The sequence below is a fragment of the Balaenoptera acutorostrata genome, chromosome 8 (assembly GCF_949987535.1).
Source record: "Balaenoptera acutorostrata chromosome 8, mBalAcu1.1, whole genome shotgun sequence".
Taxonomy (NCBI): domain Eukaryota; kingdom Metazoa; phylum Chordata; class Mammalia; order Artiodactyla; family Balaenopteridae; genus Balaenoptera; species Balaenoptera acutorostrata.
In genome coordinates this window covers 76,322,900-76,349,630 of record NC_080071.1, presented here as the reverse complement: position 1 = coordinate 76,349,630, position 26,731 = coordinate 76,322,900, and the positions used below count along the sequence as shown (strand labels likewise).

Here is a 26,731-nt window from a genome sequence, read left to right as displayed (position 1 = left end):
ATTTGAATCAGTAAGAGGTTTGAGGTGGGGAGGATGGAGACAGAAGTCAGGTTGAAGGCAGAGGAGGGGGCTTTGCTAGGATGAAGGGAAGGTCCCCAGGAAGACATCCTGGTGCACTGGAAGCAGCATATGGCTGGGAGTCTGGAGGCCGGAGTCCTGGGCAACCCTGGATAAGCTGAGTGACCTTGGACTGGTTGCATCCCCTCTCTGGGTTTCAGTTTCTCCTTGCTTAAAATGAAATATCCTGGACATCCCCCCCTGCCCCCAATTCTGACCCCCAAAAGAGGAGTGAGAGAGGCCCTTTCTTCTGTGAAGTTGCCTCCCTGGGCTGCCTTCTCGGAAGCCTTTTTGCTCAGATAGACTCATCATCAAGCCAAACCCAGACACTGGTGCATCCCCAGAACAGACCCAGTCCCACCCTGTGTTGATGAGACCTGGCTACACCTGCCAGCAGAAATGGAATCAGCCTCCTCCAGAGACACACGTTCTCCCTCCCCCCAGGTTCCCCCTGACTGCCCAGCCTCTCCTCCTCCCTCTCCCCTGGCTCCCACCCTGACTGTGTGAGCGTTTGGTCCTGCCCAACAAAATGGATGCAGCCCCCCACCCCCTCCTGGGCTCTTGGAGTCCCAGTTGTCCCCGCACATCTCTCCCCCCACCACATCCAGCCACCTCCCCACAATTCCCAGCTATCTGTGGAGGATACCCCTGAACTTCTCCAAATCCCCCCAGTCCTGAGCCGTTTCCTAAAGAGGCAGGGGAGCCCAATCTCCCCAGCACAAACACGCACCCTCCCCTCAGCTGAAACCCCCAAGAAGAACAAGAGAAAACTCTCTTTGACCAGACTAGGGTATATCTGGGTGGAAGAGGGGCAGGGGTGTGAGAATTGGAGTGGGAAGGTGTCAGGGTGAGTTGGGAGCAGCTGAGAAGGTGTAGGGTGGCACCGAGCCCTGCTCCAACCTCCGTGGAAGGGGATTTCATGGGCTTCTCTACCTACCCACAGACTCACACCCTAGAGAGTCGCTCAAGGCTTAACTCTAATCCCTCTGCTGAAATGTAAGCCCCTTCTTTCTTTCTTAGACCTTAACCCAGATAGAGAAAAGCAGCTTCCTTTCTTCCCTGGAATTCTCTGCCAGGTTCTTAGTGCCATCACTCAGCCCTCTCTTCTCCCTGCTTTATCCCCATTCCTTTCATCTTTCTTCATAGGCTTTTTTTGGTTTCAGCCCCTCCAGTTTGGTCATATCCCTGCTGTCTTGGGTGCTTTCCAGGTTTTCTACATCCCTCTGAGGCTGTAGAGTGCTTTAAACAGGGGCTGAGCACGCTGGCAATGACCTCACAGGGCCGCTATGCACAGTTGCTATCTATAGCCTTATAGGCTCACCTTCCTCTTCCTCCAGCCAACTGAGTCACAGTCAGCTCGGAGTCCACTCAGACCCCAGGGTCTTCTCTGCCACTCCAGACCACAGCCCATGACAGCACCCTCGGCTGTTCTTACTGCTGGCTCAAATGCTTATTCTCGGAATCATCCAAATACACAATGAAAGTGAGTCTTGGGTTCCAGAAGACACCTATTCTTGGTCTCTCAGTGTTTTGTTTTGTTTTTGTTTTTTTTATTTATTTATTTTTGGCTGTACTGAGTCTTCGTTTCTGTGCGAGGGCTTTCTCTAGTTGCGGCAAGTGGGGGCCACTCTTCATCGCGGTGCGCGGGCCTCTCACTATCGCGGCCTCTCTTGTTGCGGAGCACAGGCTCCAGACGCGCAGGCTCAGTAGTTGTGGCTCACAGGCCCAGTTGCTCCGTGGCATGTGGGATCTTCCCAGACCAGGGCTCGAACCCATGTCCCGTGCATTAGCAGGCAGATTCTCAACCACTGCACCACCAGGGAAGCCCCCAGTCTCTCAGTGTTTTTATAGCCCCAGTCGTCTACCCTCTCACACCTGTCCAGATAGACAGTCAATGGTCTAAGTTCCATTTGACTCTGCGGAGGTAAGGACAAGGGAAGGAATTTGGGGAGCAGCTGCTGGGCCGCTGCCTGGGTTCAAACTGGATCTACCACTCTTCAGTGAGTTGCTTCACCCCTCTGAGCCTCGGTTTCCTCACCTGTAAAATGATAAAGCAGCATAGGATTTGGGGAAGGTTAAATGAGAAATTGTCCGTAAAGCACTTAGCACAGTGCCCGGCACACAGTGAGCGTTCAGTAAGTGCCAGCCATTACTAAAATATTTTATCCCCTTTGGACCGATAAGGAAACTGTTTCATAGAGGTCCAGGAACTAGCTTGAGTCCTTGCTTTAGGACAGCAGGTAGAGGGCCAAGTTTCATAGCCGAGACTGCCTAACTCCAAATCTCTCTATCACAGGCTATGCTGCCTCTGATAATAACATAGCTACCACTTACTGTATACGAGGCATGGTATTCTGGACACCTGCCACATAAAATCACTGCTGCTCTGATCGTCACAACACTGGGAAGTAACTATTAACCTCATTTTACCGTTATGGATACTAGGCTCAGAGAGGTTAGGTAAGTTCCCTAAGGTTGCACAGCAAGTAAAAACAAAGTCTGGTTTTGAGCCTTAGTCCATGGCTCCTAGAAACCCAGCTCATTTCTCTGTGTGGTCGCTAAGGCCTTGCCATAGACTGACTTGGCAGGCTCAGCTCTAGGTCCTTCCCCTTTTAACTTGGCCTTAGCCGGGGATCTCCACTGAAAAGTCCTTTGTCCAGTAGTGGATAAATCCCTCCTGACATTCTGCCCTCCCCCTCTCCCCAACTCCACTGCCCTCCAGAGAGGGGGCTGGGCTTGGAAGGGGCAGGTTTTAGGGAGTTAGGGACCAGCAGCAGAGGGATCTGGCCTTCATCCCACAGGAGCCAGGGGGCACTGAAGATTTCCTGTCTGGGGAATATAGGGGCCACTCTGCCCTGTGCCACCGTCAGGCCAGTCAGGCACTGGGGCACCCCCTCAGGCTGGAGAGGCTCCCTTCAGGGCACCCTGGCCCCAGACTGCCCCCAACAGGCCTGGGAGGAGGCCTTAGACAACAGCACCCACAATTCTGTCCTGGAGAGGCTGCCTGGAAGACTGGGACTGGGGGCTGGGCTTGGTCCTGTGGCCTCAAGGTTCTAAAGAAACTCTGGGGTCCACTGTCAGCTGCTGGGGATTCCCACTGCCCTGCTGCCAGGCCCCAGAGCCTAAAGACATCCCAGATACACTCCTCTTCCCAATTTTAAAGGTCCTGAGAGATACAATTTGTTGAAAACGGAGAGCACTGGAATTTTTGTTTCCCCACCCACAGTGCTCAGAACTCTATCTCCCCAACTGTCCCAGAGAGCCCCCCCATTGCCCCCTCCCCATCCAGCCTCAAAAAGATGGGCCAAGCTCTCCCTCTGCCTTTCCCCAGGCTCCCCAGCCATCCTGGGTACCAGAATAGACCACTGACCACCTGCCCTGGGGGCTGGGAGGGGCCACAGCCGGCGCTGCCACTCAGGCTGGGGGAGGGGATTGGGAAGGGGGAGCTGGGACTGCAGGAGGGTGCTCCAGGGCCCCAGGCCACTTCCAGCTGCTTCTCAGTGTAGTGCAACGGGCTCCCCACCAACACCCGACAGGCAGCCTGTGTCCCCACTCCACAGCCTGGACGGGCTTGCAGTGCCAGACACCCTCTCAGGACGGGGCTCCGGCTGAGTCTCTGCCCACAGCTTCCCCTCCTCTCCAGGTCACTCCTCTTCCCCTCCCCCTCCCCCTCCAGGTCTGTCTCCACCTCCCCCAGGGCCCCTGCCCCCCAACCCCCAGCCGGGTTTGCTGGGTCTCTGCCCCCATCCCTCCCCCAGCTCCCTCTAAGTGAGGATGCCCTTGCTTGGTGACCCCACATTCCAGCCTTACTGGGGTCAGGAGAGCTTCCTGCCCGATGTGGGATCCCCGCCCCCACCCCGGCTCCCGGCAGCCTCTCCTGGTCCTCCAGCTGCTGGCCCTTTGCTGCTCCCTTCTCGCACACCTCCCCCAGCCTCAGGCCCAATTTAGCTCCTTTAATCTTCCCTGTAATCCAGTCCGACTGCTTCCTGAGCACACACTGCACTTCCCAAACTGCCAGTCCCTGGAGAGGGGTGGGGTGGAGGCAGGGTGGCCTCCGCTCTTCCCTGAACTGGAGCACCGCCCCACCCAGCCCCATCCCGGGCACTCCTGCTGTTCCCCTCTTCTTTTCCCCACCCCTAGGAGGCCCCAGGGAGCTCTGGCTGCGCAAGTCTCTGCCATGTGGACTCCGTAGCCCAGGCCTGACACGATCCTGATTCCTCACCTCGTCTTTTCCCACCTCCTCAGAGCCTTTGCCCATGCTAATTCCCTCTGTCTGGAATACCCTCATCTCCACAGTGCACTTCTTCCTTTGAAACTCTTACCCTCTCCCCTCTCAAGGACCAGCTTCAGCCCGGTTTCCCAAATTCCAGAGATTGCCTGGGCCCCTAATCCCAGGTCTGCCTCGCACCAGCCATGTGACCTTGAGCAGGTCGCTTCCCTCTCCAAGTCTCCATTTCCTCATCTGTAAATGGGGATTATAATAGTGCATCCCTCAGAGGGTGGCTACGAGGATTGAGTTACTTTACATAGAGTGCTGAGAACAGTTCTGGGTACATGGTAAGTGCTATTTAAGTGTTAAACGAAAATATCTTTTCCTGCCTTGTATTACAATGACTTTATTTCCTCCAAGTTAAGACACCATGAATTGTGAAACACTTCATTTATTTAATTACATCATTTCGGGGGAAGAAAAGAAACATTACTGTATGAGACGTACAAATTATCTGTAAGCCGTCTTCCAATTTCATATATGTGTAAGTTGTTCAGTAACAATATTTGTGTAGCAGACTCTCTGCTTCTATCCAGTCTCCTTTTCAGCTTCTTGTGTGTTCATTGTTTATGGTCGGTGCCCAAGGGCTTGGTTTCAGGTTCTTACTCCCAAATTGTATTTAGCTAGGGGGTTTTCAGTAAATTCTTCGGCTCCTTTAAGCCTCAGTTTTTCCTAAATAGTTAAAATAATTCACAATTGTAGTGAATATTAAATGAGATGATATATGTTTAAGGCGTTTAGCCCCTTATTGGATATTCAACCAGGACAGCTATCATTATTGTGATGATTTTTAAACTTTTGTTGAAATCTGGGCTCTCCAAGGACAAGAGAGGTGGAGGAGAGCTGGTATTACTTGGTTGAAGTGCCCTCCAGTGGCCATATCGGAAAACTGCAGGCTTCTGATGTGCTTCGGGAGTCCTTCCTTTGCTGGTCCAGGAACTAACTCCGCCACCCCCAGCCCGGTACAGGCTCGTCCAACCCTCCTGGAATTCTTCACATTATCTTTCCTTTTACAGAGGCCGTAAGAGGCTTTTAAAAAGTACTTAATAGGATAAGAGACTAGGAGCAGAGCTTTAACCCAGGAAGGCTACAGCCTGGACATACACTGTCTCTCAAAGCTTGTGGGCCCAGGGCCTCCCTCTCTTCCTTCCTTCCTTCCTTCCTCCATCCATCGATATTTATTGAACACTGGCTGTGTACCAGGCCCCACATCCTAGGTGCTGGGGGTTAGAAAGATCAATTTTAACACAGCTACCAAGAGTTGTTCACAATGTCCCAGACACCACACGCAGAGTTAATCCTTGTATCTGAGTGTTTACGGCTTCTCCGTGTGGCTGAGTGGGAGGGCAGAGGCAGGAACATCAGATCCAGGCTGCCTGATTTCTCCTGATGAAATGTGTCCACAGTGGATGCTTTGTCTGGCCAGGTTTGAGGGCTGACTTCCTCCTCCCACTCTGCTCCTCTGAGAAGTCCTCCCCATTTCAAACACTGACCAAACTCCTAGCTCCAACAGCACGGGGGTCCCTGAGCTCCCTTCCCTTCCCCCACCACTTCCCTTTCCCCGGGGCTGAGAATCAGCCAATACTTAGCATCTAAACCCAGCTCACAGGCCAACTCCCCATTGTCCAGGATTGAGAGGAAGGAGCCTTCCTCCAGAGTCATTGCATGGGAGGGTGACTGGAGGTACCACCATGTTTTTGGAAGACGTCAGGAACGGGAGGAAGGGCTGGGTCGGTGATGTGTACATGGTTCCTGGGACTCTGTTGCCTCCTTAAGCTGCCATCTCCCCTCCTTCCCTTCATGATCAAACTTCTCAAATGTCTTCCCACACCCTTCCTCAGTGTTCTGTTGCTTGCTCCTAATTGTTTCATTTCCTCAGAATTCTTCCCAACTGTAGTAGCACAGGCTATTGGGCCCTCGCTGGGTCCCCTCAACTCCTAGACCAGTGCTGTCCAACAGAAATGTAACCGGGAGCCACATATGTCATTTCAAATGTTCTAGTAGCCACCTTTTAAAACGGTAAAAGAAACAAGTGAGATCAATATGTTTAACCCAATGTATCCAAAATATTATTATTTCAACATGTAAGCAATGGTCAAAAATTGAGATATATGAATATTTTGTCATAATCTGATGTATACATTATTTTATATGTACAGCACCTCTCAATTCGGACTAACCACATTTCAAGCTGCTCAGGCAGCTACTGGCTACTGTATTGGGCAGTGCAATTCCAGAACCTGCATTCACTACTTGGCATACACTCTTTCGCTCTGTGTGACTGATCATCTCATTTCCATGTGTCCTGTCTCCCCAGGGAGATTCAAAGTCCCCTGTGTCAGAGTCCTCACTTTTTCATCCCTGTATCTCCCGTGGCACCTTAAAGCTGTGCGCCACACTCACAAGGCTCTGCAAGCATGTTTGTTGATGGGAGTGAGCGCTGGGGATTGATTTTTGTGTTTTCGTTTTGTGCTATAGATTGCTTCTATAGATGCACCCTGCTGCAGTATTAGCAGAAACAAGCAGCCTGGTCGTCCGCACAGGCAGAGCCCTGGGGCCGATGGGGCTCGCCTACCCAGGCCGGGGAAATCCTGCCAGACCACGTACCATTTCTCTGGCTTAAGAGCCTGTCATTGCCATCGTGTGCTCCTCCCTGCAATCCCACCTCCGTTAGACCTCGGATAGAGCCCTTGTCAGGGACCGTTACACAAAGGATGTGTCTCTGGCATCCCACCACCAGGCTGGGAGCTCCTCGGGACAGAAAAGGAGTTTTATTCAGATCGACAAGAGCCTGACCCGCAACAGGTGCACAAAACATATTTGTCAAATGAATAAACGAATGGATGGCTGGAGCCAGCCAAGCCTCTCATTCATGTACTCATGCACCCAAAAAAACCTTTGAGCACTTACTACTTGTCATGCGCTGTGCTAGACACTAAGGACTCAGCATGAACAAGGCCGACGTGGGCTGTGCCCTCCTGGAGCTCACAGTCTGAGCAGGGGAAACAGACCTCTGTAGCCTCCTGGAATACAGCACAGCCTTCCCCAGGTCAAGGGTCATCATTTAGACCCTTGGCCACAGTAGGCTAGACTGACCCTTGGGTGCTGTGAGGACCTTACTGTTTCAAATTGCATTGATGATATCATAATGGGCCCTGTGGGATAGACCAGGACCCTGCAGTTCAGAGCAGAGGGGTCAAGGCAGGGGAGGGGCTGGTGGTGCCCATTCAGCCTCTGACAGACCCGGGCTCAGCTCGGGAGGAGGCCAGCAGGTGACCACGGCGCTCAGCCTCTCCGCCACGTCCATTCCTGACAACTGGCTCCCAGGCTACCCTGAGGTAACCAGGGCTGCATTCTAGGCCTGTATTCTCCTGCGGGAAGGTCCCAGCCAGAGCAGAGCGCCCAGCTGTGAGCCATGCACTGGCTCGGGGACTGGGGGGATAAAAAGATGAACAAGACTTCGTTCCTGTCCTCAAGTTGCTGACAACTTAGACCCTGAGCAAGTGGCTCACCGGAACATATTCATCATCCTCTTGGTTAACTTTGGCAGAACAGTGTGCTAAGTGGTGATGGAAATACTCCACACAGGGAATTCCCTGGCGGTCCAGTGGTTAGGACTCCACACTCTCACTGCTGAGGGTGCAGGTTCAATCTCTGGTTGGGGAACTAAGGTCCTGAAAGCCACACAGCGAGGCCAAAAAAAAGGAAATGCTCCAAACAGCCCAATCTAGCTCCCTAACTTCTCTCCGTGTCACCCCACAACAGGGCACTGAGCTCAAGGGCAGCCCACCCATTGGCACTCGTGGTTTGGGGAATCTAGATTGTGTTTCTCAGAATGGTCTAAAGATAGAATTATTTACAGCATGGTTAAAAATGCACATCCCGGGCTTCCCTGGTGGCGCAGTGGTTGAGAATCTGCCTGCCAATGCAGGGGACACGGGTTCGAGCCCTGGTCTGGGAAGATCCCGCATGCCGCGGAGCAACTGGGCCCATGAGCCACAACTACTGAGCCTGCGCGTCTGGAACCTGTGCTCCGCAACAAGAGAGGCCGTGATAATGAGGCCCGCGCACCGCGATGAAGAGTGGCCCCCACTCGCCGCAACTAGAGAAAGCCCTCGCACAGAAACGAAGACCCAACACAGCCAAAAATAAATAAATAAATTAATTAATTAAAAAAAAAAAAAGCACATCCCCTGGGCCTTCGTGCAAATCTTCCGAAGAAGAATTTTCAAGTGTGGGGCTCGTAAATCTGCACTTTAAAAAGCACTCTAGGTATTCTTATCCTAAGCACTGCCGTGGAGTGGAAATACCTACCATGGTCCCCAGGTCCCGTATCTGGCTGACCAGGGTTGGTTGGTTTCTCTGTCCAGAGATGGGTGTCGGCTTTTGATACTTTATTACTGATGAAAAGCCGTGATTCAGAGGCTGCTGGTGGCCAGCTGTCAGCTTGGAAGGAGTCAGTAGCCACTGAGAACAGAATTCTCTAACTTTCGATTCATCTGTGAAATGCTTACCTGAGCAGACACTGTTTAAAGGCCATTAAAATACCAGACAAAGAATAAGCCAGTCCCTGGATCTTTATAGACATATTTACTCAAACCTAAGTGCTTGCAAAGAGTACATAATAGGGAAGAAAAATGAGCAGGCACACCTAGAAATACGAACTGAAATTAAACAGCTCTGTTCACCAAAATAAACAGGACAAATCCAGCGAGGATTAAATGACCTCTAGTCAGAGAGGTTCGGAGCCAGAAACGCCCCATCTTGGCTCCTAGAAGATGAGGTGAGGGTCTTTCCCTGCCACCTGGGGGCATGAGCTGGCTTTGCAGAGGCACATTAGGAGGTCAGGGCCAGGCCTGCAAGGGCAGCCACTAGCCTTGGGGGTGTGAGTGCTCCCCAGAACTCCCCAGCGGCCTGCTACAGGGCCTGAAACCTCCAAGATTAAAGATCAAGAAGTGTGCCCTAAAACACCTCTGATGAAATGTGCATTTTCTGGAGGTGTAGCCCCTCAAGTCATCACTACTTGTGGTTTATTCATTAATTTCCTAAACATTTGTTTAGCACTAACTGTGTTTCAGGCCCTGTGCCAATCACTAAGGGTATCAAAGTAAGGCATAAACCTGCCCTCAAGTTACTCACAGTTTAATATGAGAGATAAGATTCAGAGATGATAATAGCTAACTTTTTCTTAACCTTTTTTTTTTAATTGAAGTATAGTTAATTTACTATGTTGTGTTAAGTTTCAGGTGTACAGCAAAGTGATTCAGATATATATATATATATATATATATATATATTCTTTCTCAGTTTCTTTCCCATTATAGGTTATTACAAGATATTGAATATAGTTCCCTGTGCTATACAGTAGGTCCTTGTTGTTTACCTATTTTCTATATAGTAGTGTGTAATCATAGCTAACATTTACTGATCATTTATTATTTGACAAACAATGATAAGCACTTCACATGCATTATGTCATTTAATCCTCCTAGCATTATAAGGTTATTACTGTTATCTTCCCCCATTTTACAGGTGAGGAAACTGAGGCTCAGTGTCTGTGGTATGATGGTAAATGTTTAACAGTCAGCTCTCTGGAGGAAAAGAACAAAGCCCTGATTTGTAGGATGTGCCAATTGCGGTGGTGTAAATACTCCCAGGCCGGTCTCAAGCCACCAGCCTGAAGTCACTGAATGTGGAGTTGGAAGGGGTGAGAGTGTGAGCTGGCTCCGTCACAGCACTGCAAATGGCCAGTCAATGAAGGAGCCAGAACTTAAACACAGGGGTGTCTGATCCTGAGCCCACGTGCTTAACCACTTTGTTATACGGTCAATAACTATACAAGGTCATTGACATTTGAGAGGGAAACATCTTAAGACCTATGTGACATGCTGGTTTTACAATGCTCCATAAAACTCCCAAGGTTAACCACCAGCACTTCCCTATATCTCTTTGTTTTTATCACAGGAACAGTTGGTTTTCTTTTGAGGGCCTTTAAAAAAATTAAAAAAAAACTTTTTATCTTGAAATAACTATACATTCACAGGAGGTTGCAAAAATAGTACAGAGAGGTCCTGTGTACCCTTCACCTGGTTTCCCCCAATGGTTACATCTTACACAACTACAGTACAGTATCACAACCAGGCCAGTGACATTGGTGAAATGTGTGTGTACAGTTCTATGCCATGTTATCCAGGATTGTCAGACTTAGCAAATAAAAATAAAGGACACTCAGTTAAATTTTGTTTTTAGTGTAAGTATATCCCATGCAATATTTGGGACACACTTATATTAAGAAATTATCCTTTGTTTATCTGATATTCAAACTTACCTGGGTGTCCTGTGTTTTAACAGGCATCCCTAACTTTATCACATGTGTAGTCACGCAACCACTATTATAATCAAGATACAGGGACTTCCCCGGTGGCGCAGTGGTTAAGACTCCGCACTCCCAATGCACGGGGCCCCGGTTCGATTCCTGCTCAGGGAACTAGATCCTGCATGCGTGCTGCAACTAAGAGTTCACATGCCACAACTAAGGAGCCCGCCTGCCTCAACTAAGACCCAGTGCAACCAAATAAATAAATAAATAAATATTTGTAAAAAATAGTCTGATCTAAAAAGAGTTTTAAAAAAAATCAAGATACAGAACCATTCCACCACCATAAAGATGTTCCCTGCGCTGCTCTTTTAGAGTCACACCCATCCCTTCCCCCACCTTCCCTGGCCCTTGGCAACCACTCCTCTGTTCTCCATGTCTATAATTTTGTCATTTTCTTCACTTAGGATAATGCCTATGAGATCCATCCAAGTTGCTGCGGTTATCAACAGTTTGTTCCTTTTTATTGCTGGGGAGTATTCTACGAGGGCCATTTCTCACAAATAACAATCACTTTAAAAAATTTCATCCATTCAATAAATATTCATTGTATATCTACTATGGGCCAGGTGCAGACATGAGGCATGGGGAGCTGGTTGCTGTCAGGGTTTGGGTTTTCACCAGACAAGTAAGCAAACCTAGAGCAAGCAAGGAACATGGACGTGTGTGCAAAGGAGTGATTATAGATGGAACAGATGAGTTATGATGGGTCGGAGGGGAGTGGAGACGAGAAGAGTGAGGAACAGGGAAGAGGTAGGATCAATACTTTGTAGTTCTTGTGTAGGTGAGGAATTAATAGAGTTGGGTACCTTTTTCTGAGGATTTCCCTACCTCATTCGCAGTTTACTTTTTGTTTAAAATATCAATATCAAAAGAAACATTCCATCCAACACAAACGACACAATTTCTATATCAGAGGATAATATGGATTTTTTAAAAAATAAACAATGTAACTTTTTAAAAAAATTTATTTATTTGTCTGCGCCGGGTCTTAGTTGCAGCATGTGGGATCTAGTTCCCTGACCAGGGATCAAACCCAGGCCCCCTGCATTGGGAGCACAGAGTCTTAAGCACTGGACTACCAGGGAAGTCCCGATAATACAGCTTTAAGTGGGGTTTTTTATTTTTTATTTTTGGCCATGCAGCACGCTTGTGGGATCTCAGTTCCTGGGAACCCCCTAAGTAGGTATTTTTAAACTGAAGGCTTTAGGGTTAAATGCTAACCAACAAATGCTTACCAACTCAATCAGGGTACAGAAGAAAACAAAAATGATGGTCACAGAAAGTATTTAAAGATCATCTTTCCACCTGTTACTTTTTAGTTTAGTGTTTTAAAGTTTTAGTTTTCAAAACTTTTTATTTAGTTTTTTAAAGTTTTTCTACGTACACACATAGGAAAAAAATTCAAAAAGTGCAAAAGGATTCATAGGATTCATAGGAATCCTTTTTATAGGATAAAGGAAGTGTTTCTTCTACCCACCTCCCCAGCCCTCAGCTACCCCATTTCTCCTTTCCAGAGTCAGTTACCATTTTTTGTGGCTCCTGACATACATTAAACACATAAGAATATGTGTGTATCTGTGTATTTATACTCACAAATGACAACATACCATAACAGCTGTTCTGCACCACCTTGTTTTTTCACTTAGTAATATATCTTGGAAATTGTACCTGTAGAGGCACTTCATTCTTTGTAACTACATAAAATGCTTTTCAAACCTCCCTCCTAGAACATGATTGGTTGAAAATTATAATATTGCCTGAGCTACTCATCTCAAGGCATCCTGGGATTTGCAGTTCTTACTCAGCTGAGTCTTACTTGGAAAACAGGACCTGAGCAGAAGACACGTGTTGGAAACTAAACTACCCTTCCAACAACAACGTAAGAGAACAAACTGTACCGTGTTATGCAAGACCCTATCATTCTACCCAGAAGCAAATTATTTACTTATTGAAACAACCAAGATATCTACCAGCAATGAGATACCCAGGGCTGTCTTGGCATCAGGAAATCAAGATCATGTGATTCAGCTCCTCACTGTATCCATTTTAGCAGACAGGGCAGGACACACACACACACACACACACACACACACACACACACACTCCACATGCCTTCTCTTCCTTACAGCTTTGCTTTGGTCTTCTGTATCCCAAATGCATTATGTGACAAATTACTACTTAGGAACCTTCTCTCATAAACTGATGGATCAGAAAGGACCCACATATCAAATCAACTCACACTGAAATGTGTAACCTACTGCTATGTTAACTCACAGGCATTTGCACTTTAATAGTTGTTAAACCAAGAAGATAAATGAATAATGGTAGCATTGTAAACACCAACTAAGGGCTGGTAGGGAAGGTTTTCTCTGGAGGCTGAGGGCAAGAATGATTCTCAGAGACTTTTTTTTGGATAGCCGAGGTCCCCCCTTGACTCTTCACTTCATACCCAATACCATTTCCTTATCCAGAGATGACCACTCTCCTTCCAAACCCGTTTCCATGAATTTACATACATATTTATATAAAATCTAGGAATTTAGCTCACTGTGAGAGTTTTACCAAAATACTCTTGTCCTATAAATATTATTCTGGAAATTACTTTTTTTTTTCACTCAATAAATTTGGCCCTTTTTCCTATGATAATACATAAAGATTGACCTCACATTGTTTTTTACTGCCATACGGTACTCTGAAACACTGTGTCTCAAACTTTAATGTGAATTCAGATCATCTAGGGATCTTGTTAACATGCAGATTCTGATTCGGTAGGTCTGGGGTAAACCTTGAGATTCTGAATCTCTGAAAAATTCCCGGGTCAACGAATCACAACTTGAGGAACAAAGGTGTAGAGTATGGGTGAAGTTGTGTGGTAGAACCGACTTGGACCAGCTCATAAGAACTGATTGTCAAATTTCCAGGAATTTTGTGGTCCTATTGTGAAACACAGCAATCATTAAAAATGAAATTATTTAAGCTTACAATTAAATAAATTATATTACAAACAGATAATAAATACTCAAAAATCATCACTTTCCTAATTATTTTACTATAAATCTATGTTCCTAAGGTTATTTGTGTCTATTACATCTGTTTGGTGGAAATCTACACAATGGTGTACCTTTCCACATTCCTTCCCAACTCCACATTCAGTTCACGTTGGCAGCTTAGAATCAGCCACGGGTAGAGTTCACACCACAGAAATTGGGTAGAAAAGCATACTCCATTACTCCAAGCCTTCTCCGACATTTGACATTACCAATCTTTTTCATTTTTGCTAATCTGACAAATCAAAAATGGTATCTCATTTTTAACTTGCATTTCCCTGGTTACAGTGAGATTGGGTCATGCATGTGCTCATTCCTAGGAATTTAATAGTATTTCTTGTTCTTGTAAATAAGACCTTTTTACTATTATATTTTCTGGTTGATTACTGTACAGGAAAGCCGATGATTTTTCCAATCAGGCCACCCCTTCTTCCAGTTCTAACAGCTTGTCTGTTTATTTTCTTGCTAATCAAATAATCTACAAATAGTGACAGACTGTGCTTTTCTATATATAATTGTTTGTTTTGTGACACTGGCTCTGACTGCAGGTCCACACTGACTACCAGTGATAATAGCTCATCAGTACCTTGCTCCTGGTTTGAACAGGGACACTTTTATATTTCCCTACTAATGTCTGCTGTAGATTTCTGGTTTCTTAAGAGGATTTGGGGTTTTTTTGTTTGTTTTGTTTTTGTTTTGGCACGCTTGAACCTGCCCCCTTGGCAGTGAAAGCGCGGAGTCCTAACCACTAAACTGTGAGGGAATTCCTGGTTTTGTTTTTATTAAGACCGGCTGTTCCATTTTTCAAACATTTAGTTTCACTTTCTAAGTTTTGCATTTTGTTGATATTTGAATTGCTCACATTAACATGTACTCTTTTTTTAACTACCAGACAATGCACTTTTATTTTTATTTGAATTAAGTTTTATTTTCACTTATTTTTTTATTGAAATATAGTTGATTTGCAATGCTGTGAACATGTACTCTTTTTTGTAATCAGAATGTTAAAGATTTTTAAGTCCCTCTCCCTTACCCCTGTTTGTATCCCTGTTTTAGCTCTTGTCACCATCCTTGAGTGTGTCCCTTCCCCAGCAGCCAGCCTCTGGCTCCTCAGAGAACAAGAATGTTCTCTCCATGTTCCACTCAGCAGTGAAACTTTATACATAATGGCATTGCAGCGAATGGTTAGGGAATGCCATGAATTTAACCCATCACCTAGTGTGTATATTCCTGAATACTCCATTGCAATATCTACTCCTTTGAATTGAGGGCTGCAGGATCTTTCCAACTACTCCCCACTCCCCTGACATTCCTACTCCAGTACATAAACGGCAGATTGCTCCATCGACCTGTAATCCCTGGAATGTTGATAACAACCCTGGTAGTTGGCCCCTGTTTTGAATCTAGGGGCCACCAAAGTCCTGATCAGAATCGATGGCTAGGCAGGGGCCTGGGGTTTTATTTTTTTTAAACTAATTTTTAGTAGAGGATAGTTGATTTAAAATGTTGTCTTAGTTTCTTCTGTACAGCAAAGTGTATCAGTTATACATATACATATATCCACTCTTTTTTAGATTCTTTTCCCATATAGGTCATTACAGAGTATTGAGTAGAGTTCCCTGTGTTATACAGTAGGTCCTGCTTAGGTATCTATTTTATATATAGTAGTGTGTATAAGTCAATCCCAATCTCCCAATTTGTCCCTCCCCCCCTTCCCCCTTGGTAACCATAAGTTTGTTTTCTACATCTGTGACTCTATTTCTGTTTTATAAATAAGTTCATTTTTACCATTTTTTGGATTCCACATAAAAGTGGTATCATATATTTGTCTTTCGCTGTCTGACTTACTTCACTCAGTATGACAGTTTCTAGGTCCATCCATGTCGCTGCAAGTGGCATTATTTCGTTCTTTTTATGGCTGAGTAATATTCCATTGTATATATGTACCACATCTTCTTTATCCATTCCTCCATCGATGGACATTTAGGTTGCTTCCATGTCCTGGCTATTGTAAATAGTGCTGCGATGAACACTGGGGTGCATGTATCTTTTCGCATTATGGTTTTCTGTGGATATATGCCCAGGAGTGGGATTGCTGGATCATATGGTAGCTCCATTTTTAGTTTTTTTACGGAAACTCCATGCTGTTTTCCATAGTGTCTGTACCAGTTTACATTCCCACCAACAGTGTAGGAGGGTTCCCTTTTCTCCACACCCTCTCCAGCATTTACTGTTTGTAGATTTTTTGATGATGGCCTTTCTGACTGGTGTGTGTCTGGGGTTTTATTTATTTATTTATTTTAAATTTATTTATTCATTAATTTATTTTTGGCTGCGTGGGGCCTTCATTGCTGCGTGCGGGCTTCAGTAGTTGTAGTGCGTGGGCTCAGTAGTTGTAGCACAGGGGCTTAGTTGCTCCGCAGCATGTGGGATCTTCCCGGACCAGGGCTCAACCCCATGTCCCCTGCATTGGCAGGTGGATTCTTAACCACTGCGCCACCAGGGAAGTCCCTGCCTGGGTTTTTTAAATTGCTACTTACCACTCTTGACACAGGAATATGGGAATTGCCTCCAAGAACATATGGAGTTTGTCTTTTTCTGTCGTTTTAAGAAGGGCAAAGAGTACAGATGTCAGAGTCAAATTCCAGATGTATCCAAACAGCTATGTGATCTTGGACAAGTCATTAATTTCTCTGTTGCTTAGGGACCTCCCGTGTAACGTAACATTTACCAAGAAAAAAGCCCAGTAAAAGTCTGAAAGTGGGTTATTCCAGGCCCCGGGAATCAAATTAATTGAGTCCAAACCCCACCTCTGCCACTTACCACCTTGGACAGGTTACTCGTCTCTGTATTTCGGTTTGGTCACGTATAAAATGGGACAGTAAAGATATAAAGTTGATAGGGCAGTGGTGAAGATGAAACAAGCTAGCACATTAAGCTTTATCATAAAGCTAAAACTTACTGTGACTCCTCCATGAACATTAGCCACGTTGCTTTTATTATCACCAGGGTGCCTGTGGAGAGAGAGAGCACTTTGTACAGCACCCGTCGGCCCAGGTGAGCTAGCAGGGACGTTTTTACCTGGAGTCCCTGACCCGGGGGAGGGGCGGGGGCTTGCGGTTCCCGGCTGTCCTAGCACCTCCCGGTCGGCAGAGGGCGCCCGCTACCACCGTGGAGGGGGCGGGGCGGGACGGGGAGGGCGGCGGGAGTGGGGGCGGGCCGTGCGAGTGGACTCAGGCCCACGCGTAAGGCCATGCAGGTAGGTGGCCACCGCTCGCCCCGCACGAACTTCGATCGCAGACCCGGCCAGGCGCCCGCTCAGGCCCAAGCTCAGAAGCGCGCTTGCTGACGTGGGGGTTCCGCCCGACCCTAAACGAAACCGAAAGTCCGGCGCCGGGTGACCTTACCTTCCTGGGGTTGTTAAAGGGTGGCCTGCGAGACACCGAGGTGGAGTGTTCCCTAGAGAACAGGGCTTTGGTTCCGGGATGGGATCGCGCGCTTGGTACAGGCCGGCCCAGAGTTAGGGGCCCGATTGCGAGCTCGGAGTTTGGGAACTGACCGGGATTTCCAGCTGGTCGGGCACTTGGGGCGGGACTTGGGGGGCTGGGCTGAAGCTCGGATTCGGGGGCGGGCCGTCTGGGACGAGCCGGGCGGGGAGCGCAGCGCTGGTTGTGGTACATTGGGGGTTGGTTGGTTGGCTGGAGGGCCGGCATCTGCGTCCCTCGGTGGGGAAAGGGGCGGAAGCAGAGGTCTGAGCCTTGGAGCGGTCACTTCGTGGGGATTGGCTGGGAGAGTTCCCGAAGCTTAGATAGATCAGGGGTCCTAGACCTCGTAGGAATCTGAGCGCCCCCTCCGCTAGGTGGCCATGAGCGGCAGGGCCCGCAAGGAGGCGGTGCAAGCAGCGGCCCGGGAACTCCTCAAGTTCGTGAACCGGAGCCCCTCTCCTTTCCACGGTGAGTGACCAGGGCAGCCGAGGCAGGTGGTGGCCGGTATGTTCTACCGGCTTCCATCGCTGTGAGAGGGTTCTTTCCCTACAGCTGTAGCCGAGTGCCGCAACCGCCTCCTCCAGGCTGGCTTCCATGAACTCAAGGAGACGGAGAGCTGGGATATCAAGCCCGAGAGCAAGGTACTAGGGTGGGGTGGGAGAGGCAGGAACCTAGGCTGGGGCTCGAAGTCCTGCGCCAGCTGGCTGGCTAATCCAACTCAAAACCACCACCCCAGTACTTCCTGACCAGGAACTCCTCTACCATCATCGCATTTGCTGTGGGTGGCCAGTATGTTCCTGGCAACGGTTTCAGCCTCATTGGGGCCCACACGGACAGCCCCTGCCTCCGGGTAAGGAACTGGGGCTGTGCTGGGGAGGGGAGGCATCAGGGGGTGAGCAGGGAGGAAGACTTGTCACCCCCTTCCTCCACACTTGGGGCCCTTCTCTGTCACTTAGCTTGTCAACCGTCTGTCTCATCTCCAAATCACGTCGGGTGGCCTTCGCTGAATTCTTATTCCCCATCGTCCCACCCAGGTGAAACGGCGGTCTCGCCGCAGCCAGGTGGGCTTCCAGCAGGTTGGTGTGGAGACCTATGGTGGTGGAATCTGGAGCACCTGGTTTGACCGTGACCTGACCTTGGCTGGACGTGTCATTGTCAAGGTGGGAACTGGGGTTGGATCTGGGAGGCTCTCAGCTTCAGCTGCCTGAAGATTGACTGTCACTTTCCTTCAGGGAACCTGTGGAGAGCACCCCGGGGAAGGGGGGTAGGGGCAGTCCAGGTCAGAGGACCACCTTGGTCAGTCTGGCTGAAGTGGGGGATTTAACCAACTGCAGTTGGGGGAGGGCACCCTGGGCTGACCCGCCTGTTTGGCCACAGTGCCCTACCTCAGGCCGGCTGGAGCAGCGGCTGGTGCACGTGGGCCAGCCCATTCTTCGCATCCCGCACCTGGCCATCCATCTGCAGCGAAACGTCAATGAGAACTTTGGGCCCAACATGGAGATGCACCTGTGAGACTGGAGTGGAGGCTGTGGTGACTGGGAGGGGTAGGGTGTGGCACCAGGTGATGGAAGGGGCCCCGCTGGGACCTGGGAGACCACTACCTAACGGTGGCCACTGTCAGGTTCTACTCTTGGGACCCAGCTGATGTCCAAGGGCCCTCACAGCTCTGCCATGTGGGGAGCGAGCTGGGAATTGAAGGACCAGGGCAGTTCCCCATCAGGGGATGCCTGAGCTCAGGGGTGTCCCGCCCTGCTGTGTCCTCCGCTCCTCCCCACACACACCCCCTCACGTGTCTCCCCACAGGGTTCCCATTCTTGCTACAGCAGTCCAGGAGGAGCTGGAGAAGGGGACTCCTGAGCCAGGCCCTCTCAGTGCTGTAGTAAGAGCCTCCTGCTCATGGGAAGGGGTGAGCAGGGGGGAAGAGACTGGTCCTCTGAGAGGGGAGAGAGGGAGGAGCGGACCCTCCTCCCAGCATCCTTCTGCCCTGCAGGATGACCGGCACCACTCGGTGCTCATGTCCCTTCTCTGTGCCCATCTGGGGCTGAGCTCCGAGGACATCTTGGAGATGGAGCTGTGTCTTGCGGACACTCAGCCTGCGGTGAGGAACAGCTGCAGGCACTCGTGGGTGGGGACCTCTGGGATCCCAGCATGTCCCCTCAAGCGCTCGTCACCTCTGCCAGTCCCCCAATTACTCTCATCCCTGTTTTCCCAGTAGACACCACCCCGCTCTGCTTCCAGGGCAGTGGGTCTCAAAAAGGGCAGGTTTCCCACTTCAGACTTGCCTACTTGACTGTGTAGGGTGGGGTTTGGGCATCAGCTTTCCACAGATTCCCCAGGAGTTTCTGCTACAGGGGTCCCTGTCCACTTTGACCTGTGCTGGCTCCAAACCTCTAAGGACAAGAGGCCTGGATGTGGCCCTCCTCTTCCTGGAGCCTGTCCTTGTGTCTCTCCCAGTTGCCGACAGTAGGAGATTGCTATGTCTTTGGACGCTCGGCCTTGTTTGAACATGCGCTGTTTCTGTTTCTCATCTGGTCTCCTCTGTTTATTTCCTTAGTTTTCCTTCTTCTTTTCTTGTTCAGCCCCTCCCTTTTCCTGTCCCACAGGAACTGGTCACGAACTACGGGCCTCCACCCTCCCATCCCTCAGCTCCAGCCCGGCACTTCTCCATTCTCTGCTCAGCTCTGCACAGCGGGCTCCTAATGCTTGCTCTAGGCCAGGGGCTGGGAGAGGTTGCACAAGGAACCAAGGAGACTCGCTCAAGCACAGGCCCTTTGGAGCTGGGAGAAGAGGGTGAGTCCGGGGGAAGGGATGAAGGTCAGGATGACTGTCCTGTCTTTCTAGGTCCTGGGTGGTGCCTATGAGGAGTTCATCTTTGCCCCTCGGCTGGATAATCTGCACAGCTGCTTCTGTGCCCTGCAGGTGAGGAGCCGGGGCACCCCCAGGAGCACTGGGGCGGGGGGACCGCCTCAAGCCCTATGGGTCATAAGAAGACCCCTGGTGCAGGGTGGACCATGGGGAGGGGCCTAAATGCTGCAGCGTCAGCATCGCTCCTCTTGGCCCCCATCCTCGCACTGGCCTGGGGCCAGGGGCTGAGGTAGGGGGAAGGCTGAGAGGTTGTTTAGGGCATCACAGTGTCTTGTCCTAACCCTGCTCCTGTTGCTTCTCCTTTAAGTTAATCTCTGCTTCACAGGAAAGGCTCTCGAATCCCATACGGCAATATCATCCTTCTGTCTCTGCTCCCTGCTCGCCTTCCCCGCCAAGCCCTGGCTTAAGCCCATCCAGCCGTCTTTGAGCCTTGGGATCTCAGTGGTGTGGTCTCTCTTCCTCCTGGTCACCTTGATGTTCCCTACCATCTTTCTACCCTGGTTACTTCCCTCTCTTCCTCACGTCTCATCCCTGTTCCTCCCTCTGTCCTTCATACTCTCCTTTGTGCCCCATCCTGTTCCTGGAGACACACTTTGGGCTGTAACTGAGACCAGAGCCAGACGTGGGACCCATATCCACTTGTGCAGCCGGCCAGCCAGTCACGGCACCTTGACGGATCACAGTCTCCTCTTTGGACCTCAGTCTCTTCACTGAGGCCAATTAGTTTACGTGATCTTTGTGGTCCTTCTGACTTTCCAGGATCCTCAGCCCTTCCCCTCCGTCTTACACATCCTCCTGCCTTTGTGTTTGGGAGAACACTCAGTGAGGGGTTTCTCCATCCCATTGTAAAGGGCCCTGCATGTCCCCTCACCAGGCAGCGCCCTGCGAGATGCAGACCAGTGACAGCCCAAGCCCGCTTCACTCCAGCCATGACGGTGGGAAGCAGGCCGGCGAGTGTGAACCCCCGAGGTGCTGGTGGGCTGAGTTATGGAAGGAGGAGCGGGGAGGATGATTCTCTGGTTCTCTCCCCAAACTAGGCCTTGATCGATTCCTGCGCATCCCCTGCCTCCCTGGCCGCGGATCCTCACGTGCGCATGATTGCCCTGTACGACAACGAAGAGGTACGTGAAGGGGTCTGGGGAGGGTCTCCTCTGGGGAGTCTTCTGTAGCCAGCCGTGTCCAGCAGCCACGGTGAGCCAGGGCTATTCTGGAGGCTCCAAAGACAGGTGGGACGCTGCCTGTGCTTCCTCAGCGCTCGGTGTCCCCTCTGGATCAGCACGTATCTGCTCTTAGCGTGACCACACCTCCCACGTCTCTCTGTGTGCCACATGGTGAGCTGCTCGAGGACAGGGGCTCTGCCCTTTCACCCTGGTGGCCCCAGGACTCAGCCCAGGCTGGGTCCTCCCCCTGTGTGCTTGGGTTAGGGTGCAGGCTTAGACGCCATGGAAGAGCCTGCACAGCTGCACAGTTCTCTCCAGGTAACCGCACAGGTCAGAGTTAGCAGTTCAGGACAGGTCTCTGCCACCACAAACACATGGTGTCCATCTCAGGGTCCAGGGCGGCTGTCCAGCTTCTGCTGCCATGTCTGTACTGAGTTAGGAAGGAAGAAAAGGGCAAAGGGGCAGTGTCCACCCATCCTTTTAAGGGCATGACCCACAGGTGGCATTCATCACTGCCTGCATTCCCTGGAACTTGGCATAGCCATGTTTAGCTGCAGGGGAAGCTGGGAGTGTCATCTCTAGCTGGGCGGTCCGATGCTCAGCTACAACCCGGGTGTTCTGTTATGGAAGGGATCATGGACAGTTAGCAGCCTCTGTCACACGCGTGAAAGAAGATTGACCAGTTAGGTGGGGCACCTGTGCTAAGCCCCAGATGTGAGGGTCAGCGGAGAAGGAAGGGAGCCAAGAAGGGAAGTAGACTGGAAAGTGCTATTTCTGCCCCGGAGATGGCCGAGGATCAGTTTGGCCCCAGCTCACCATCAGCTTTTTGGTGGCACAGGGTTGGGAGGTTGCTGATAACAGCCCACATTCCCCACCCACTGACTCAGTGGGGTCCTGGGCCAGTCTGGGTCGTGGGCCCCTCTGCCTGGCCTCCAGCTCCAGCCCCCGAGCCCGGACCCCTAGAGCCAGGCCTCCGCTATCGCCAGGTGGGGTCGGAGAGCGCACAGGGTGCACAGTCACTGCTGACGGAGCTGGTGCTGCGGCGGATCTCGGCGTCGCCCCAGCACCTGACGGCCTTTGAGGAAGCCATCCCCAAGTCCTACATGATCAGCGCAGACATGGCCCATGCTGTGCACCCCAACTACCTGTGAGTCTCCCGTGCCAGGCGCGCAGTCCTCACACAGCCGGAGACCCGAGCGTGGCCTGCCTTCGGGCTCAGCCCTGGGCCTGGGCCTCGGCCTCGGCCTCTCCCCTTCCCCTTCCTCCTCATTCTGCCAGGAGGTTCAGAGGGGACTTCATTTTGACTGCTCCAAGGCTCAGCTGGGTCAAAGTCATGGGTGCCTAACCAATCCAAATAGGTTCTATCTGCAAATCTATCTCCCTCTGTAGCTGGAGGCTGCCTGGAGCACTGTGTTTAGCGTGATTCTCAGGTCCTGCCGGGCTGGGCGGGAGAGAATGCTGTGATCCATTAGTGATGTCTGCTGTGGGAGAGAGGTGGGTGTTGACAGGCCCAGCTCCTGTTTGCCATCCACGTCCCTTCTCTGTCTCTTACAGGGACAAGCATGAGGAGAACCACCGGCCCTTATTCCACAAGGTGAGGAGCTCCTGCTTCTCCCTAGGGACTTGGAGGCCTGGCTGGCTCCGGGCCCTAATCTTGTTCCCTCTGGGCCTCTCACCCATCTCTGCCTCACTCTTGACTCCTGGTTTTGCTCTCCCCAGGGCCCTGTGATCAAGGTGAACAGCAAGCAACGCTACGCCTCAAATGCGGTTTCAGAGGCCCTGATCCGAGAGGTGGCCAGCAATGTCGGGGTGCCCCTGCAGGTGAGGGTGGGCCCTACCTGGGAAGGGGTGATGGAGGGAGTTGGGGGGGGCACAAGCAGATAGCTCCCCAATGAGGGAAGCCTTGTAGATAGTCTTTAGTGGGCGGGGGGGGGGGGTGTCCCAGTAGAGTGAGGAGCATTGGGGTTTGGATATAGGCAGAGCTGGGATCAGTGCTGGTTCTGCCATGGTGCTGGTCTGTGACCTTGGACTCGTCTCCTAATACGCCTTGGTTTCCAGTTTCCACACCTGTAAAATGGAATTCAAGGTACAGTGTGCTCATGGCACATAGTGGGTTAGTCCTGCCTTGTCCCTACCCAGCACCCCCAGCTCCTCTGTGTCTCTCTTACACACCCTGGCGGCTTCCATTAGAGAAGTTCAGGGCCGAGAAGCCTGGAGCTCATCGTCAATGGCACATCTAGTCGAAGAGAACGAGAGAGGGAGATACGCAATATATAATACACCTGTTAGGGTAATACGCATATCAGGGACTGGGGCTCAGGTGCCCCAGTGACAGACACAGCAGGCGGGTCCTGGTGAGTCAGGCCTAGGACCCTGCAATCCTGATCCCCAGCCTAGGGCTCTCTCTGCTGCACAGTGCCACGCCCCCCTTGCAGAGCTGAGTTGTTCCATTCTCAGGAAGGCCTCTCTGAGGAGGTGACACTTGAGCTGAGACCTAAGTATTGAGAACAAGGCAGCTAGGAGCGAATAGCATCCCTGCCAGGGGGGACAAGGGCAAAAGCTCCCAGGGACACAGGAGTGAGCTTGGTCTACGAGGAGGAGCCAGAGCCAGAGTGGTGGAGCCAGGGTGAGAGCAGCAGGGGGACGGGGGAGAAGCCTGCCCAGGCCAGTCATGCAGGGCCTCCTAGGCTGTGGAAGGGTGTTTGGATTTTCTTCCAAGGCAGTAGGAAGATGTTAGGGGATTTTTCTTTAATGGCTTACAGCAGAAGCAGGACATGTATACTTTAGAAAATATAAATGGAAATGAGAGAATAAAACAATCCCCAGAGATTTGTGTATATTCTTCCAGATTTTTTTCTATGTATATACTTAATACACATTTTTTAAAAAATGAAATCATTTTAGATACATCTTTTGCTTTATTTTTTCACTCTTAGATATTTAGATATATCTTTTGCTTTATTTTTTTACTTTTATCCATTTCAGTGAATTTTTGTTTCAGTAAATTTATATCTCATTTAATGTACAGATCATTTTCAATTCTCCCCAGTTTTCCCCAAAACATTCTTTACAGTTGTTTGTCCCACTTTAGTTTCCAGTTCAGGACCACAAGTTATATCTGGTTGCTAATCTAGCAAAGCTGCACCGCCTCTTTTTTCTGTTTTTCTTTTTCTTTAAATAACATTGACTTGAAGAAACCAGGCTGGTTATCCTTTATAATTTCCTTTCCTTCCTGGATTTGCTTCCTCTTGGCGTCATTGAGCTTGTGCCTCTAACCCCTGTATCTCCTATAATCTAGAATTCATATCTAAAGGCTCGGTGGATTCAAGTTAAACATTTTTGGCCAGAAGACATCGTGACTGGTGTGTTCTTCATGCTGTGTCATCCACATATTATCTGGGTGATTCACTCTTAGTGATAATAAGATTGATCACTGGATTTGGGGGGGTGCCCTCAATCCCTCCACCATCTGGAGGTTTTTCTCTTTTGATTGGATAGTAAACCTGTACAAGTGATGAGTTCCCCATCAACCAGAAACGTGTCTGGTTTTAACACCAATTGATAATCTTTGCCTAAATCCATAATTTCATTGGAGTTTACTGAAAAATGCCCCCCCATTCTTTTATTCCTTTTATGTTTATTAGCTGTCATTCTTCTGTGAAGTAGAGCTTTCCCCCATCAAGTAGGGCCATTTGGTTATTGTGAAGTATGGTTCCTCCTGGAAAGACAGGACAAATGTTATTCTTTCCCTTAAATAAGCACTTTTCAAGGTGAGGTGTTTTAATGGCTGCCTCAAATGCTGGCAAATACGAGGATTTTTTTTTTCTTTTCCTTTTTTGATGATCATTATGTAGAATCATAGATTTTCATTGGTTCAGTTTCGTTGGTTCAGTGTGAACCTGGTCCACTGTAATCATGTTATTTCATGCTCAAATTGTCATGACTTTGACCAGTGGGAGCCCTTTCAACATAACTCCTGTGGCCTTTGTCATGACTCTGGAAAGTTGTCTTGCATTTTGGCACAATAAGGAATTGCAGGCTCATCTTGTTCATTTCTCTCCCCAGACTTGGTAGCTTTTGATGGATACTGATGTTAGAGACCAAAGTCTGGCACAATGAGTGTTCATTGTTATTGGGGGCGGGGAAATGCTTTGGAGCCATTTCTATGGACATGGCTAGGAAAAAATATATGTATTTAAAAAACATGAGTTAATACTGTGATTCTCATTTTTTAAGAAAGAATAGTTATTACTTACTTTATTTGGTTTTGTAATTCTCTTTTCCCTTATGTGGAAAGTCTTGATGTCTAACATCATATTATGATTTTCTTATTTATTTTTTTACCAGAATACAAATAAAATAGGTTAAAAATGCCAATAGCCATGTATTTAAAACCACTAAGATTACTGAGTGATTTTTCTTTGTGTGTGGGTAGGGAGGGGTGCATGTTAAGGAACAAGGTGACATAAAGGATACACATATTTTTTAAATCCCTCTGCCCAACATGTGGGGAATGGATTACGTGGGAGGCAATATGATGGTAGCTGGACAAGGGTGGTGGTAATGCAGATGCAGAGAATGGGACCAATTCAGAATCTGCTGTCCTTTGGGCCTGCCATTTAGTGTTGGCTTTGTGATTTTATGCTGGTCACATTCACCCTCCGAGGAGGTCGAAGTGGATGATGTACCAGACCCCTTTCAGCCCTGCAGTTCTAAGGTGACTTCCTCCTGGGCCTTAATAAACACACACCTCATGTTGCTCATGAACCTCTCCTCCTCACCCCAGGATCTCATGGTCCGGAATGACTCGCCCTGCGGGACCACCATTGGACCCATCTTGGCTTCTCGGCTGGGGCTGCGGGTGCTGGATTTAGGCAGCCCCCAACTGGCCATGCACTCCATCCGGGAGACAGCCTGCACCACAGGAGTACTCCAGACCCTCACTCTCTTCAAGGTGACTCCCACCCCACCCATCACTGTGGCAACTGGGCTCCTTCCCCATCTAGTGCCTGGATTGGTTGCTGGGGCAACATCACCATCACTAAGTGGCTGGCCTACGTCATGGGGCTGGTTGTCTTGGTGCTACCATGTAGGAAAAGAAGGGTCCCCATTCTTCTCAAGGCACAGGGGCCCTGATCAGCCCCCAGAGGATAATGAAATGTCAGAGAGGGGATCAGGGATGGGAAGCCTGGGGCAGTTGTCAAGTGTGCGTGAGGCAACTATGCCTTCCTCTCTAGCTGGGGCCATGTTGGTGGACGGTGAGCAGTGGGGCACCCCCATCTGGTCTCTACTAATCTCAAATTCCATGTTGCCTACTATTTTAGGGCTTCTTTGAACTTTTCCCTTCTCTGAGCCATAACCTCCTCGTGGATTGAGGCCTCTTGGAAAGACTTCTCTTGCGCTTGAGAGGGGAAGTTCTCAGCTGAGCTGAAGCTGGATTATTAAAGTGGATTTTTCACTCAAACTCA

General features: G+C 49.6%; 1 protein-coding gene and 1 long non-coding RNA gene across 7 annotated transcripts; one reads left to right on the top strand and one right to left on the bottom strand.

Annotated features, from left to right (window-relative positions):
• Positions 1-1,686: 1,686 nt before the first annotated feature.
• LOC103009738 (uncharacterized) lies at positions 1,687-17,461 on the bottom strand. Of its 3 annotated transcripts, none has more exons than XR_009009080.1 (3): positions 17,161-17,459; positions 16,716-16,767; positions 1,687-2,095 (listed from the first exon to the last, which is right to left on the bottom strand). It is a non-coding gene; the product is annotated as an uncharacterized LOC103009738 (long non-coding RNA). The 3 variants fall into 3 exon arrangements; XR_451512.2 differs by lacking the exon at positions 1,687-2,095 and adding an exon at positions 4,534-6,335 and having other exon boundaries at positions 17,161-17,460; XR_003623911.2 differs by lacking the exon at positions 1,687-2,095 and adding an exon at positions 15,509-16,351 and having other exon boundaries at positions 17,161-17,461.
• Positions 16,940-26,731, top strand: DNPEP (aspartyl aminopeptidase). 4 transcript variants are annotated; one of them, XM_057551560.1, is made up of 15 exons: positions 16,940-17,012; positions 17,613-17,706; positions 17,791-17,879; positions 17,975-18,088; positions 18,273-18,398; positions 18,616-18,746; positions 19,042-19,144; positions 19,229-19,336; positions 20,080-20,157; positions 21,141-21,224; positions 22,250-22,410; positions 22,818-22,857; positions 22,983-23,084; positions 26,050-26,217; positions 26,588-26,731. In XM_057551560.1, exons 1-15 carry the CDS (start codon positions 17,007-17,009, stop codon positions 26,636-26,638), a joined length of 1,455 nt encoding a protein of 484 aa, XP_057407543.1. In that variant the 5' UTR covers positions 16,940-17,006; the 3' UTR covers positions 26,639-26,731. The 4 variants fall into 4 exon arrangements, with proteins under 4 accessions (XP_057407543.1, XP_057407544.1, XP_057407545.1 ...); XM_057551561.1 differs by lacking the exon at positions 16,940-17,012 and adding an exon at positions 17,041-17,150; XM_057551562.1 differs by lacking the exon at positions 16,940-17,012 and adding an exon at positions 17,047-17,200.